General features: G+C 40.4%; 1 protein-coding gene across 1 annotated transcript; it reads left to right on the forward strand.

Moving 5' to 3' along the window:
* The first annotated feature begins 956 nt into the window (after nt 1-956).
* LOC138756426 (Purkinje cell protein 2 homolog) lies at nt 957-15,264 on the forward strand. Its single transcript, XM_069922923.1, has 5 exons — nt 957-1,181; nt 6,928-7,213; nt 10,494-10,626; nt 13,126-13,269; nt 14,920-15,264. Exons 2-5 carry the CDS (start codon nt 7,100-7,102, stop codon nt 14,934-14,936), a joined length of 408 nt encoding a protein of 135 aa, XP_069779024.1. The 5' UTR covers nt 957-1,181; nt 6,928-7,099; the 3' UTR covers nt 14,937-15,264.
* Nucleotides 15,265-16,305: the final 1,041 nt, after the last annotated feature.

Raw genomic sequence — 16,305 nt, forward strand, 5'->3', positions numbered from 1 at the left:
TACAAGTCTGGTCTAAGAAGGGGGTGAAACAGCTGAGGATAGGTGGTGTGAAGGTCTGCCAAGTTGCCAATCTTACCCCTCTGGCGAGCCTTGCTGTACTAACATTGGCTGTGCATTATCTCTACTGTTAAGGACACTCCCCTTGGATATAACTGTATATGCATCTATTGTCTTTCATTATTGTACCATAAGTTTCTGCTAATAAAAGCCATGATTATTGTTTGATCACATCGTCTTTGTCTACTTCATCAACTGGCACTTCAGGTGGGTCTTAGACACTGCCCTGAGGAACTGCTACAAGCAGTACCCTGAGACTCTGATTGATCTCCAACAACCGTGCCCATTGGGCAAGGGATGTCTCCAACCATTAAAATGTTGGTCCCTTTACTCCATCTTCACAGGGCTGCCTGATGCTGCAATTGGTCAAATGCTCCTCTGATGCCGACACGTCTCGCCTCTGGAATCCAGCTGCCGTAACGGCTATCCCCTCCAACACACGTGACTTAAATTTCACTTCTATGTTTCCAATAATGTAAGTGCTTCAAAGCCAGGATTTACTGAGTATTTACCTCAAAGCTAGGATTTTAAAAATCTAAATACAAAAGTAAGGATTAGGCAAACATAGAATTAAGATGGGATTTAATGTGTCCAATTTGGCAGAGTTTACACACTGTCTAAATTTCTATTCATGTCAGGGTAAGCTTTGGGATAAAAAAAATAACACTATACTGGAGAAACTCAGCAGGTCAAACAGTGTCCTTAACGTAGCAAAGAGAAAGATACAGAAGCGTGAGCCCTTCAAGTCTGAGTAACGTCCAAAATTGCATGAGTAGATATTTAACTTTAAGTATTTTTGAAGTGTGAAGAATGAGAGGGGGCTTGGACCCAAAACATTAATGATCTTTGTTTCCTTGGAAGCAGCTTGACCTGAGTTTCTCAGCATTTTGCACACTGCATTGGACCCCAGTCTCTGCAGATTTCTTGTCTACCGTTCCACCCTGTGTAATGTGGACCACGTCTGGAAGGACTGACCCATTTAATCTACCACGGGTAATCGTGTGCCTATGACCTCGGAAGCTGTTGGAATGGCTGGGAGTGACGAGGCTCAGTGCTTGCACACCCTCTCTGACCCAGGGATGGAAGGAGCAGCTGGAGAATTTTGCCACAACTAAAGAAACCATGTAAGCGGAAACCCATTCCCTTGCCGACATGTGTGTCCATGGCCTCGTGTACTACCACCACCTGCAAATTAGAGGAACCACACCTCCTCTTCTGCCTGGACACCCTCCAACCAGATAGGATTAACATTGACTTCTCTGGTTTCTGTTACGCCCCTCCACACCCCCACTACTGGATCTTTTCCCACATCTCCCTCTCCCCTTTCATGGAGCCAAAGTCCATTCTCACCTTTCCCCTTATATCCAATTAACACCTTTTGTCTTGGTCTGTACTCCTCCCCGTGCCCCCCCCCGCCCCCCCGCAGCTTTGAATACAATTGTCTCTCTTATACTGTGAAGAAGGGCTCAGACCCAAAATGTTGGTTATGTCTTTACCTCCAAAAGACGCTGTGAGACCTGCTGTGTTCCTCCAGCATTTTTCCGTTTTTGCTTCAATCACAGCATCCGCACACTTTCAGATTTCACTCTCATCAGAAAGGACAGCTTGTATGGAGCCTAGTCCCACTGACCTACACCCAGTCCCTAGCCCTCCATACACCTCCCATCCATGTACCTGTCCAAATTCTTCTTCAATTTTAACATTGAGCCCATATTCTCACTCCCATCACTCTCTGTGAGAAGAAATTCCCTCTAAACTTTTCCCCTTTCACCCTTAACCTATGTCATCTGCCTTGTATCTCACCTGCCCTTAGTGGAAAAAGCTGACCCACATTTACTCTATCCCCCATCTATCAAATCTCCCCTCATTCTCTTTTTTTTTTAAATTTTTTATTTTTCACACTATAAACCACATTGCTCAAGATACATAAATTTTCCCTCTTGAACATCTACAGTGTCGTTTTCTCCCCCCCCTCCCCCCTCCCCCCCTCCCTCCCTACTTCCGCTCCCATTCATTTAAAGTTCAGAATATAAGATACATTAAACCCATCAAACAATGTTATCACTCAATAAAAACAAACAAGAAATTCCACTGAGTCAGTTCTTTTCATTCTCTTCTCCTTCTGTCATTTTAGGTGGTAGATGTCCCCGGTAGGTTTTCTCTATTATGTTTCATGTATGGCTCCCATATTTGTTCAAATATTGTAATATTATTTCTTAAATTATATGTTAGTTTTTCTAATGGAATACATTTATTCATTTCTATATACCATTGTATTCTCAAGTTATCTTCTAATTTCCAGGCTGACATAATACATTTTTTTGCTACAGCTAGGGCTATCATAACAAATCTTTTTTGTGCACCATCCAAATCAAGTCCAAATTCTTTGTTTTTTATGTTACTTAGGAGGAAGATCTCTGGGTTTTTTTGGTATATTGCTTTTTGTGATTTTATTTAATATCTGGTTTAGATCTTCCCAAAATTTTTTCACTTTCTCATATGTCCATATTGCATGAATTGTTCCCATTTCCTTTTTACAGCGAAAACATCTGTCAGATACTGTTGGGTCCCATTTATTTAACTTTTGAGGTGTAGTATATAGCCTGTGTATCCAGTTATATTGTATCATATGTAACCTCGTATTTATTGTATTTCTCATAGTTCCTGAGCATAACTTCTCCCATGTTTCCTTCTTTATCTTTATGTTTAGATCTTGTTCCCATTTTTGTTTAGTTTTACCATTTGTTTCCTCATTCTCCTTTTCTTGTAGTTTAATATACATGTTTGTTACAAATTTTTTGATTATCATTGTGTCTGTAATCACATATTCAAAATTACTTCCCTCTGGTAACCTCAGACTGCTTCCCAATTTGTCCTTCAAGTAGGATTTCAGTTGGTAGTATGCCAACACTGTATCGTGAGTTATATTATGTTTATCCTTCATTTGTTCAAAGGATAATAATTTATTTCCCGAAAAGCAATTTTCTATTCTTTTGATCCCTTTTTCTCCCATTCTCTAAAGGAAAGGTTATCTATTGTAAAAGGGATTAGCTGATTTTGCGTCAGTATTAGTTTTGGTAGTTGGTAATTTGTTTTATTCCTTTCTACATGAATCATCTTCCAAATATTGAGCAGATGATGTAATACTGGAGAATTCCTATGTTGTACCAATTTTTCATCCCATTTATATAATATATGTTCAGGTATCTTCTCCCCTATTTTATCTAGTTCTAATCTAGTCCAATCTGGCTTTTCCCTTGTTTGATGAAAATCTGATAGGTATCTTAATTGTGCGGCTCTATAATAATTTTTAAAGTTTGGCAGTTGTAAGCCTCCTTGTTTATACCATTCTGTTAATTTATCTAGTGCTATCCTCGGTTTCCCCCCTTTCCATAAAAATTTCCTTATTATTTTCTTTAACTCCTTGAAGAATTTCTCTGTCAAGTGTATTGGCAGTGCCTGAAATAGGTATTGTATCCTTGGGAAAATTTTCATTTTAATACAGTTTATCCTTCCTATTAGTGTTGGTGGTAAGTCTTTCCAATGCTCTAAGTCTTCCTGTAATTTTTTCATTAGTGGATAATAATTGAGTTTATATAGATGGCCGAGGTTTTTATTTATTTGTATACCTAGGTATCGCATTGCTTGCGTTTGCCATCTGAATGGTGATTCTTTCTTAAATTTTGATAAATCCACATTATGCATTGGCATTGCTTCACTTTTATTTCTGTTAATCTTGTATCCTGACACTTCTCCATATTCCTTCAATTTCTTATGTAATTCTTTTATTGATATTTCTGGTTCTGTTAAGTATACTATAACGTCATCTGCAAATAAACTGATTTTATATTACTTGTCTTTTATTTTTATCCCTTTTATTTTATTTTCTGTTCTTATCAGTTCTGCCAGTGGTTCTATGGCTAACGCGAACAATAAGGGTGATAGTGGGCATCCCTGCCTTGTTGATCTGCTTAAGTTAAATTGTTTTGATATATATCCATTTACTGTCACTTTCACCAATGGCCCCTTATATAAAGCTTTAATCCAATTAATATATTTCTCTGGTAAGCTGAATTTTTGTAGTACTCTGAATAAATAATTCCATTCTACTCTGTCAAAGGCCTTCTCTGCATCTAAAGCAACCACTACTGTTGGAGCTTTATTTCCTTCTACTGCATGAATTAAGTTAATAAATTTACAAATATTGTCTGTTGTTCGTCTTCTTTTAATAAATCTAGTTTGGTCTAGATTTAGTATTTTTGGTATATAGTCGACTAATCTGTTTAGCTATTTGTTTAGCTATTATCTTATAATAGTTTAGCTATTATCTTACAATCTGTGTTAAGTAAAGATATTGGTCTATATGACGCTGGTACGAGTGGATCTTTCCCTGTCTTTGGTATTACTGTAGTTATTGCTGTTTTGCATGAATCTGGTAAGCTTTGTGTTTTATCAATCTGGTTGATTACTTCCAGGAGGGGAGGAATTAATAAATCTTTAAATGTTTTATAGAATTCTATTGGGAATCCATCCTCTCCTGGTGTTTTATTATTCGGTAGTTTTTTTATTATCTCTTGTATTTCTACTATTTCAAATGGTTCTGTTAATTTATTTTGTTCCTCTGTAATTTCGGTAGTTCAATTTTAGTTAAAAATTCATCTATTTTGTCTTCTTTCCGTTCGTTTTAAGTTTGATATAATTGTTCGTAGAATTCTCTGAAGTTTTCATTAATCTCCGTTGGATTATATGTGATTTGCTTGTCTTTTTTCCTTGAAGCCAATACCATTCTCTTAGTTTGTTCTGTCTTAAGCTGCCACGCTAGAATTTTGTGCGTTTTTACTCCTAGTTCATAATATTTCTGTTTTGTCTTCATTATGTTCTTCTCCACCTTATATGTTTGTAGTGTTTCATATTTTATTTTTTTATCTGCCAATTCTCTTCTTTTAGTTGTGTCTTCCTTCATTGCTAATTCTTTTTCTATATTTGCTATTTCCCTTTCCAACTGCTCGGTTTCCTTATGTAGTCCTTCTTCATCTTGGTTACATAACTTATTATTTGCCCTCTGATGAATGCTTTCATTGCGTCCCATAGTATAAACTTATCTTTCACTGATTCCGTATTTATTTCAAAGTACATTTTAATTTGTCGTTCAATGAATTCTCTAAAATCCTGCCTTTTAAGTAGCATGGAGTTTAATCTCCATCTATACATTCTTGGAGGGATGTCCTCTAACTCTATTGTCAATATTAGGGGTGAGTGGTCTGATAATATTCTAGCTTTATATTCTGTTTTCCTAACTCTGTCTTGCATGCGAGCTGATAACGGGAATAGGTCTATTCTTGAGTATGTTTTATGTCTACCCGAAAAATATGAATATTCCTTTTCCTTTGGGTGTTGTTTCCTCCATATATCCAAAAGTTGCATTTCTTGCATCGATTTAATTATAAATTTGGTTACTTTGTTCTTTCTTTTATTTTTTTCCCAGTTTTATCCATGTTTGAATCCAAATTAAGGTTGAAATCCCCTCCTATTAGTATGTTCCCTTGCATGTCTGCTATCTTCAAAAAAATATCTTGCATAAATTTTTGATCTTCTTCGTTAAGTGAATATACATTGAGTAAATTCCAAAACTCCGAATATATCTGACATTTTATCATTACATATCTCCCTGCTGGATCTATTATTTCCTCTTCTATTTTAATTGGTACATTTTTACTGATTAATATAGCTACTCCTCTAGCTTTTGAATTATATAACGCTGCTGTTACATGTCCTATCCAATCTCTCTTTAATTTCTTGTGCTCCTCTTCAGTTACGTGTGTTTCTTGCACGAATGCTATATCAAAGTGCGATGCGCACTTTTGCTTGACTCTGTGAGCCATTTTTGTAGTCCCGAGTTTGGGACTTCAACTGACCTTAGGGAGCGGGCTTCTCTCTCCGCAGCGGGCCTCCTCGGACAGGTAAGGCCTTCACCTTCTTCTTCCGACGTCCTTTCTTCTTCTCTTCTTCCCGTTGCTTTTGACTTTTCTTTTTTCGCTGCCATTTTCTCCACACCTTTATTTTCCCTTTATTTTGGTTTTTGTGTTTGTGCCTTCGTTTTTTCACTGTCTTTATTTTACTTTTCTGGAGAGGGCTAGAGTTCCCCGACCGGCCACTACTCCATCACGTGACTCCTCCTCTTCCCCCATTCTCAACTCCAGTTTTTATTTCACATTTTCAACACCTTCAGGCTCTTTTGTTTTGATTTAGAAAGAAGTAGAGAGTGTGGAGCATTAAGTTTTGAAGTCCACGTGAATCTCTCCTCATTTCCTTGTACATGACTGTTCCACATGATCATTTTCAGTTCATTGATGTTCTCTGCCTGACCTGCAGCCCTTCACATGTGTTCCTAAGTTCCATGTAACATCGATCTTCGGGTGAAGAGGTTTTGTTCCGAACCCTTATTGGATTTGCTGGTATCTTTCACTATTCCACCCCTCCCATTAAAAATGTTCCTTTCAAAATAAAACTTCTATCATGTCACCCTTCATTACTTTTTAAGGGAGAGGTGTGACTTTTCCTAAGTGCAATAAGCTCTAATTTCTGACATCATCCTTGTAAATCTATTTTCCCCTCCTTTATGGTAATTTCTTTCTACAATATCGAAGCTAAAATTGTGTTCAGCATTTTCAGGCCTTACCTATCTGAAAGAGTTAATCAGGAGCTTATCAAATGTGCGTCAGAGTTAAGCTCCATGTCCCATTAATCCCGATGGATGCTTGTCATGGGCTGAGGGCAGAATTGAGGGGACTGGAGGGTTTATAAACTCCACACTGAGCGACCTTCATATTGAGCTAGAATGCAAACTGAAGGATCTGTCCATGTCTTCAGGTGTTCCTGATCGAAGAGTGAAGTGGACTGAGCACTCCCTCAGGTGATCAACCTCCCTGAAGAAACGATGACCGAGATTTCCTGAGTGGTAGTTGGTGAGGATTTTGAGTGCGATCTTCGGTCAGTCCTCAGAAATCCCCCACAGTGAACAGTGGCCACTTGTCTCCCAATCATGAGCCATAGGGAATCAACTGAAGATGTTAATAGACTTGGCAGTTCTATGTTTGATGAAGAGGAACTGCTTGAGGAACTACCAAGTGTTGTCGACGATGACTGCAGACGTAATGTAAGTATTCTTCTAATGTTTTTTTTAATTAAAATTTTTTTATTTTTCACACTATAAACCACATTGACCAAGATACATACATTTTCCTTTTCAAATATATAGTGTCATTTTCTCCCTCCCTCCTCCCATCCCACCCTCCCTACCTCCCCCCCCATTCATTTAAAGTACAGAATCTAAGATACATTAAACCCGTCAAACAATGTTGTCATTCAATAAAAATAAACAAGAAATTCCACTGAGTCAATTCTTTTCATTTCCTTCTCCTTTCGTTAATTTAGGTGGTAGATGTCCCCGGTAGGTTTTCTCTATTGTGTTTCATGTATGGCTCCCATATTTGTTCAAATATTTCAATATTATTTCTTAAACTATATGTTATTTTTTCTAATGGAATACATTTATTCATTTCTACATACCATCGTTGTATTCTCAAATTATCTTCCAATTTCCAGGTTGACATAATACATTTTTTTGCTACGGCTAGCGCTATCTTAACAAATCTTTTTTGTGCACCATCCAAATCAAGTCCAAATTCTTTATTTTTTATGTTACTTAGGAGGAAGATCTCTGGGTTTTTTGGTATATTGTTTTCTGTAATTTTATTTAATATCTGGTTTAGATCTTCTCAAAATTTTTCTACTTTCTCACATGTCTAGATTGCATGAATTGTTGTTCCCATTTTTTTTACAATGAAAACATCTGTCAGATACTGTTGGGTCCCATTTATTTAACTTTTGAGGTGTAATGTATAGCCTGTGTATCCAGTTATATTGTATCATATGTAACCTCGTGTTTATTGTATTTCTCATAGTTCCTGAGCATAACTTCTCCCATGTTTCCTTCTTTATCTTTATGTTTAGATCTTGTTCCCATTTTTGTTTAGTTTTACCATTTGTTTCCTCATTCTCCTTTTCTTGTAGTTTAATATACATGTTTGTTATAAATTTTTTGATTATCATTGTGTCTGTAATCACATATTCAAAATTACTTCCCTCTGGTAACCTCAGACTGCTTCCCAATTTGTCCTTCAAGTAGGATTTCAGTTGGTAGTATGCCAACACTGTATTGTGAGTTATATTATATTTATCCTTCATTTATTCAAAGGATAATAGTTTATTTCCCGAAAAGCAATTCTCTATTCTTTTGATCCCTTTTTTCTCCCATTCTCTAAAGGAAAGGTTATCTATTGTAAAAGGGATTGGCTGGTTTTGCGTCAGTATTAGTTTTGGTAGTTGGAACATTCTTCTAATGTTGTCGTCTGATTATCCCATTTCCTTGTGTCTTGTGAACAATTCCTCTCTATTGCAAAATCATTGACAACGTCTTCCCCCCTCCCCCCCCCACCCACCCCCCAACACGGCACCTTCCAGCTGCTCCCGTCGGGGAAGAGATCCAGAGGGATCAGAGCCAGCTCCACCAGGCTGAGGAACAGCTTCTTCCCACGGGCAGGGAGAACCCAAAGGAACTGCTCCCACTGACCCTCCTCCAGTCTGCACCCAGTGCCTCCGATGTAGAGGAGACCACACCGGATGCAGTAGGCAACCGCTCGCCAGTCCTGATAATTATGTTGACCACTCTCAGGGTCTCCAGTCTGTATTTGACAACTCCTGGGTTCCTCAATTGCCTGACAAAAACCCTTCCAAATTTCCATAATGTATAAAAAGTAAACATGACCACCCAGAGTTCATCAGTCCCGTCTCTATATTGCAATCTTGCAAAAGTTCATCCTACATTGGAGACTCATTCTTACGAAGAGTAAAAAGGCAAAATGCTGGAAAAGTTCTGCTGGGTCCTTTATGTAGCAACAATAAAGATACAGAAGCAACGTTTCGGGCTTGAGGCCTTCATTGAGGTAATCACTTAATCACTTATGAAGATCTCAATTTATAAACTGCTTGGAAATAAATCCCTGGCCCCATTTTTGTCTGACACTCACTCTCAGACCCAAGATGTACGAATACGTACAGGGAAACAGAATGGGAGAGGAAGAGAGCTGCAAGATTGTATTTTTAATTCTTGGTCATGAGTAAATCTAAATATATTTAAGACAAAGTTGGATAGATGTTTACATAGTAAGGGATATAGGGGGGAGGAATGTGGAGATGAGCTAATCAGCCGTCATCACATTGAATGGTGGAATAGACTCAACGGGCTGAATGGCCAACTCCTGCTCTTATTTTATTTCGGCTATTGTATCACAGCTGCATCATGATCTGCTACGGGGAAAACAATACACCTGGGCATAAAGCCCTATAAAAGGTAGTGGACACAGCTCAGAACATCACAGGCAAAACCCTCCCCACCATCGAGAACATCTACATGAAATGCTGCCGTCGGAGAGCAGCAGCGATCATCAAGGATCCACACCACCCAGAGCACGTTCACTGCTGCCATCAAAAAAGGGGTATAGGACTGGCACCACCAGGTTCAGGAACAGCTGCTTCCCCTCCACCATCAGACTCCTCAACGACAAACTCGATCAGGGGCTCATTTGAACTTTATTGATTTTTTAAAAATTCTCTCTGTATTGCACATTCAGTTTGTTTACATTTGTTTTCGGTCTACAGTTCTTTATCTGTTGACGTGTATACGCTGTGTACAGTTTTTTGTACTACCAATGAGTGATAGCTCTGCTGCGCCCCCAGAAAATAAGAATCTCGGTTGTATGTGGTGTCATGTATGTTCTCTGACAATGAATCTGATTATGTTCTTATGGAGATCAAAGAGAATAAGTAGGGTGTGTAGCATCAGGATGGATTCTGACCTAATCAAACACAGAGTTAACTTAATCATCCACAATGTCAAGAGGGTTCCAAGTGATTTAACGTTGATCACAGGAAGGATGAAGACTTGCTACTGGATGGAAGAAAGGATTGAGACTGATAGAGCATTTGAAGAAGAGTTTGGGAGGGTATTGCATTGCAGGGTGACTGAGAGTAGGTGGAAATCTAGGCCAAGGCTTGTTCAGCTTGTGGAAAAAGGATGGTTAATGTGGTTAGGAGACCATGCTCATCACAGTGAGCTCTAGGCCACATTGTTTTCCTTGTGTGAGATTCATTCAGGAGTCTATTAATAGCGGGGAAGAAATTCTCCTTGAATCTGGATCTGTGTGGCCTTGCGCTTGTGAACCTTCCCGACTGCAGGAGGGTGTAGCTGTGTTGGGAGGAGTTGGTGGCATTTATGCCCAAAGAGGGTGTCATTCACGGTTTGAAGGGATTGATACTTGTGCCCCTGTCAGTCCCAGATCCACACAATGACTCATCAACTTCTTTATCTACCCCAGGGAAGTGAAGCAGAAAATGAAGGGTTCTTTAACATGCTGAGTCATGTTCAGAGAAACCGCATGGATGACCAGCGATGCCAACTCCAAGATAATGGAGCGCCCTCCAATAAATCAACGCTCATCAAGGCCAGTGGTGAGTACAATGGTAATACTGTCACTGCAAATGTCACACAGCACCAAGGACACGGCTTGGTGATATGCTGGCTTGGTTTTGAATCCCGCTTCCTGTGTTGGGAACAGAACACTTCATTTACCAACGTGAAGGGTTCTACTGAATGGGCTACTGTTCCGCACTGCCGGTGTCCATGGTGTAATGTGTGTATGCACTTGCTCTTAATGTGGATAGGAAAAAAATCTCCAGAGGGTTGTTGACTCGCAGGCACCAGACTTCACTCCATCAAGGACATCTACATGAGGCGGTGTCTTAAGAAATCCTCAAGGATCCTCATCACCCAGGCCATGCCTTCTTCACTCTGCTACCATCGGGGGGGGGGTGTATTGGAGAGACATAAAATTCCTGAATGAACAACGAACCACAGACACTGTCTCACTTTGACTTTTCTTGCATTATTTTTATTTATTATTGCGAAGTGGGTTTTATATGAATGTTTGCACTGCCGCAAAACAATGAATTTCATGATTTGTTCATGACAATCAATTCTGTTTCTGATTCATATTCACATTAAATTCCAGAAGAAACATAGCCATGCATGCCGCATTTAACAGGTAAGTGCCCTTCCTGCCACTTAATTTGTCTGCCTATGCCTCCAAATGGAGGACAAATTAATGTCCAGCTCAAGGTGGCACCAGAAGGAGGACTCTAATACCAGACTGTCTGGCCACAGTACATAGGGAGAATGTACAAACTCCTTACAGACAGTACCGGATTCGAACTCTGGTCCCAATCTCTGATGCTGCGCTAAGCGCTATGCGAACTGCTGAATTTCTCCCACTGATCACTGCACAATCAATGCAGGTATTGATTATTCTACAACCATGGACATTGCACCAGGTTCTCTGTGATGGGGAGTTGATTGAAATTGCTAGAAACAGCCATTTAGTGGAGGGAAGAAGCGGTCTGCTTCATCAAACCTGATGAAAGGTCATTGACCTGAAACATTCGCTCTAATCCTTTCTCCGCAGATGCTGCCTGACCTGCTGGGCATTTCCAGCATCTTCTGTTGGTGGATAAAGACATTTCTCCTGAATGTCCCATTCATGTATTGTACATCTCTGCCCCGAACCTTGCTCTAGCCTTGCCTACAGTAGAAGGATCCTAGAATCAGAATTTACTGTCACGAATGTGTCGCAAAATTTATTTTGCAGCAGAATTATAGCAAATAATGCTGTAAACTACAATTTAAAAATGAATTAGTGCACAAAGAAGAGAAAGTGCCTGGGGTTCATTGTCTGTTCAGAAAGGTGATGGCCATGGGGAAGAAGCCATCTTTGTGCCCCTGAGTGTTCGTCTTCAGGCTCCTGTACCACCTCCTTGATCGTAGCTAGGTCAAATGTTTTTTCTTACTTCAAAGGCAAATTCCAGACAACAACGTTAATATTGAGGTCAATGACCTGCCACGGATGTGGGTTGAGATGTCCAATATTTCTTACCTTCTCTGGTTTTCTTAAGATTTCCATCCAGTGTTTTTGATTTTGTAACAGGCCCGGAAGAAAAAGAATCTCAGGCTTGTTTGTGATGTCATGAATGTGTCTGACATGAAAGATGTGTCCAATCGATTTTCCAAACAGGGCTAAGGGTCAATAATTTGATGGAACCAAGTCTGTGAATGGAATTTTATTCCACCCAACTTTACGTATCTGATCCCAGCCCAATTCATCAATTCAAGTTTCCATCTTAACTCTCTGGCAATCCAGCTGTTGTTTTCCAACTATCATGAGGTTTCAATTTCTGAAATATTGAGTCGCGTTAAGCCTCCCTACCTCAGTAGGAATATACTTGCAAAAGAGCAAGTGGATAAAAATTAGCTGGCCCTAAACAGATTTAGAAAAATATACACTGGGTTTGACAAAATTTATGTGGTTCCAGATGCAATGCCTTGAACTTTGTGATTAAAACAGAGCTTGGGTGTTCAGGACAGAGGGGAGAAATATCTGTGCCTATCAGATGGGGAGTCTTTGGAATTCTATCCAAGAGTCCTGACCACACATACGAGACAGACTATACCTGTATTTGTGTATAAATTTAAATTTAGACATGCAGCACGGTAACAGGCCCTTTGGCCCACAAATTTGTGCCACCCCATTAACCTACACCACCCCCGCCCCCCCCAGTACATTTTGAAGGGTGGGAGGGAACCAGAGCCCCCTGGAGGAAACCCATGCAGACACGGGGAGAACGTACAAACTCCTTACAGACAGAGAGAGATTCGAATCCCAGGTAGTTGGCACTGTAATGGTGTTGCGCTAACCATGCCACTACCTGGAAGGATTAAAGGGGCAAGTTCTGGAAAGTGCCACTGGTGTAAATGATCAGCTGTGATCTTATCGAATGGTAGAGCAGGTTCAACTGCTTTTCCTCATTCTTATGTGCTCATGTTCTTTTCAAATGATATCATGTTATTATTGGCCTGGACCTCATGGTTCAATGAGCTCTTTGCCTTCCATGAAGCAGACAGCAGCTCTCATCGGCCAATTAATGAACTCCTGGACATGCTAGCCGACAAGCAAGGCCAGCGATTGGACGACCAGCGGGTCACCTGCAACAATTTACCCGGCCTCCAGCTCTCCAAGTGCTACATGCAGTCCACTGACGAAGGTGAGAGGATCTTTAGAATGTGCCTGGACGAACCGGTTTCTCTCTTTCTCATGTCTGTGGAATGATCTTTTAGTCAGAATGTTGACTGTTCCCCACACGCGCTGCCCAGCTGCTTAAAGTTTCCAGCATTTTCCATTTTTTAATTTTAAATTTAGACATACAGCAAGTAACAGGCCCTTTTGGCACACAAGCCCGGCTGCCCAATTACACCCAATTAACATACATCCCCGGTATGTTTAGAACAGTGGGAGGAAAGCGAAGCCCCCGGGGGAAAACCCATGCAGACAGGGAGAACATGCTCCTCACGGACAGTGGGGGATTCGAACCTCGAGTCGCTGGCGCTGTAACATTGTGCTAACCGTTACGCCATTCATGATAATATTTGGTGTCATACATGACTGAGTTTTTCCTATACAACTCCTAAATCTTGTCTTCAGCAGGTCTGACTACCTTGTTGTAAGCAACGTATTACACAGACTAAGAAACTTCAGGTTCAAGTTTATTATCATCTGATTGCACAAGTACAACCCGACAAAACAGCATTCTCCAGTCCTCGGTGCAAAACACGCTGACACACATACAGATATGACACACGTACAGACAAACAATACATATGCAGGACAAGGGTTCATATATACAAATAAATACATAAATAAATGAGCATCTTGGGCGGTCAGTGTGAACCGTTCCTTTGGTCATTTACATTCTCACTGCCCATGGGAAGAAGCTGTTCCTCAGCCTGGTGGTTCTGTCTCTGATCCTCCTGTATCTCTTCCCCGACAGGAACACCTGAAAAATGCTGTGGGCAGGGTGGTAGAGGTCCTCAATGATTTTGTAAGCCCTCTTCAGACAATGATCTCGGAGGATCACACTGATACAAGGGTGGGTGGGAGACCCCAGTGATCCTCTCAGCCACTTGTGGTAAATCAATGCTGTTACACATCCACAATCATCTCCTTCGTCTTGTCTATGCTGAGACTCGGGTTGCTATTCTCACACCACATCACCAATGAGGCCGACTTGCCTACTGGTAACTGCTGCTGTTCAGTCACTAGGAACGCTGTTTGTCCTACTAAGTTTCTCCAGCGTTGTGTTTATATTTCAATCACCACTTTCATGTTTTACTCCTATCACAATTCAACCAGAGGTTCCAGATGCAAAATCTTTCTTGTTGGAAATTACACATGTTGGAATATTATTCCCCCACATCCTCAATCACTACCCACTTCTCACTCAATGAAGCATTTCGTAGATTTTTGTGGTGCTATCAATTAGACCCGACCAGAGGTCGAGAATAACAGGCTTTAATCCTGTAGTTCTCAACCTTTTTCTTTCCACTCACATCCCATTTTAAGTAATCCTGATGCGATCGGTGCCCTGTACTGAGAACCACTGCTTTAATCTCTATAAACTCACAGGTATCTCTTGCGTGTTGTTGGCCCAATTCCAAAGCAGTACTGAGGGAGGGGATTGGGTGGAACTGCTTTTATTTTGGATCCTGAGGGGAAGGAGTTACAGTATTGGGGTGGGGCAACCGGTACAATGACTGTATTACAGTGTTCCACCACAACTTTGTGTTGAACTTGACTCCTGGGCCGTGCACACTTTGCACTCTAGCACTTCTGATGATGAAATTCTCTCTTGTTTCAGAGACTGAGGTTGAATAGGCCATGTCCTAGTTCGGGCCTGGATTCCTGATGGAGCTGATCAACGTGTTGATCTGATTCGTTGTCAGAAGAAATGTCCTTGGACCACCACGTCTTCTGCACATTAATATTTTGGAAGTGTCTTCATGTGAGACCAATCTTGTGCTCTCTGTAGTTCTGTGACCCATCCAATTAAGATGGACATTGGTTATTTTAGCCTGGACTTTCAAGCAGTACTGGATCCCATCCAGCCCCTGAGAATTGCCTCAATGCACTGAGAAACATCATTCAGTAGTACCTGGCATCACTTGTTAACGTTTATTGAAAATGTATAGCTTTGATTGTTAAAATAGTAGAACGATATTAATAAAATTCTACACAATACTTAATGGCACTCTTCCCACCTGATCCATTCAGTGTATGGTGAATTCTGATATACTGCTCACAGTTAACACTAAAATTAATTTGAATTAATTATGAGAGCACCCTCTTCCACAATTGCGGAAAAATATAATTCAACAGCAAACGGGCCCTTTGGCCCATCTAGTCAGTACGAGACTGTTATTCTGCCTAGTTGCATTGTCCCACACCTGGGAGATAGCCCTCCATACCCTTCCCATCTATATTTTGATCCAGATGTCTCGTAAATGTTGAAATCAAACCACTTCTGCTGACAACTCCGTTCCACATTCTCCCCACCCTCTAAGTGAAGAGGTTTCCTTTAACTTTCACCCTTTACCAATGACTTCTCATTCTTGTCCCACCCAACCTCGGTAGAAAAAACCACCTTGCATTTACCCTGTCCATAACCCTCATCATTTTGCGGACCACTATCAAATTTCCCCTCACCCTTTGATGCTCCAGAATAAAGCCCTAACCTAGTGGTTCTTAACCTTTGCCTTTCCACTCACGTAACCACTTTAAGTATTCCCTATGCCATCAATGCTCTGTGATTAGTAAGGTATTGCTGAAGGTGGTATGTGGGTGGGAAGAAAAAGTTTGAAAACCACTGTTCTATTCGTACCTAATTGACTCATTATGTGCAGGGTTTCAGAACTCCAAAGGAAATGGGCCAATGACAATTTTTCTCAAGCAAAATATTTCAGTAACAATTGTGTCTAGAGCAATGGTTCTCAACCTTCCCACTCACATACCACCTTAAGCAATTCCTTATCACATGGCATAGGGATTATTTAAAGTGGTTAGTGAGTGGAAAGAAAAAGGTTGAGATCCACTGTTCGAACCTATTTAACCATTCACTAAGAGAGGAGTCACGTGATGGAGTAGTGGCCGGTCGGGGAACTCCAGCCCTCTCCGGAAAAGTTTAATAAAAACAGAGAAAACGCAAAGGCACAAACACGAAAATTAAAATAAAGTGAAAGTAAAGGTG

This window comes from Narcine bancroftii, chromosome 3 (assembly GCF_036971445.1).
Source record: "Narcine bancroftii isolate sNarBan1 chromosome 3, sNarBan1.hap1, whole genome shotgun sequence".
NCBI lineage: Eukaryota > Metazoa > Chordata > Chondrichthyes > Torpediniformes > Narcinidae > Narcine > Narcine bancroftii.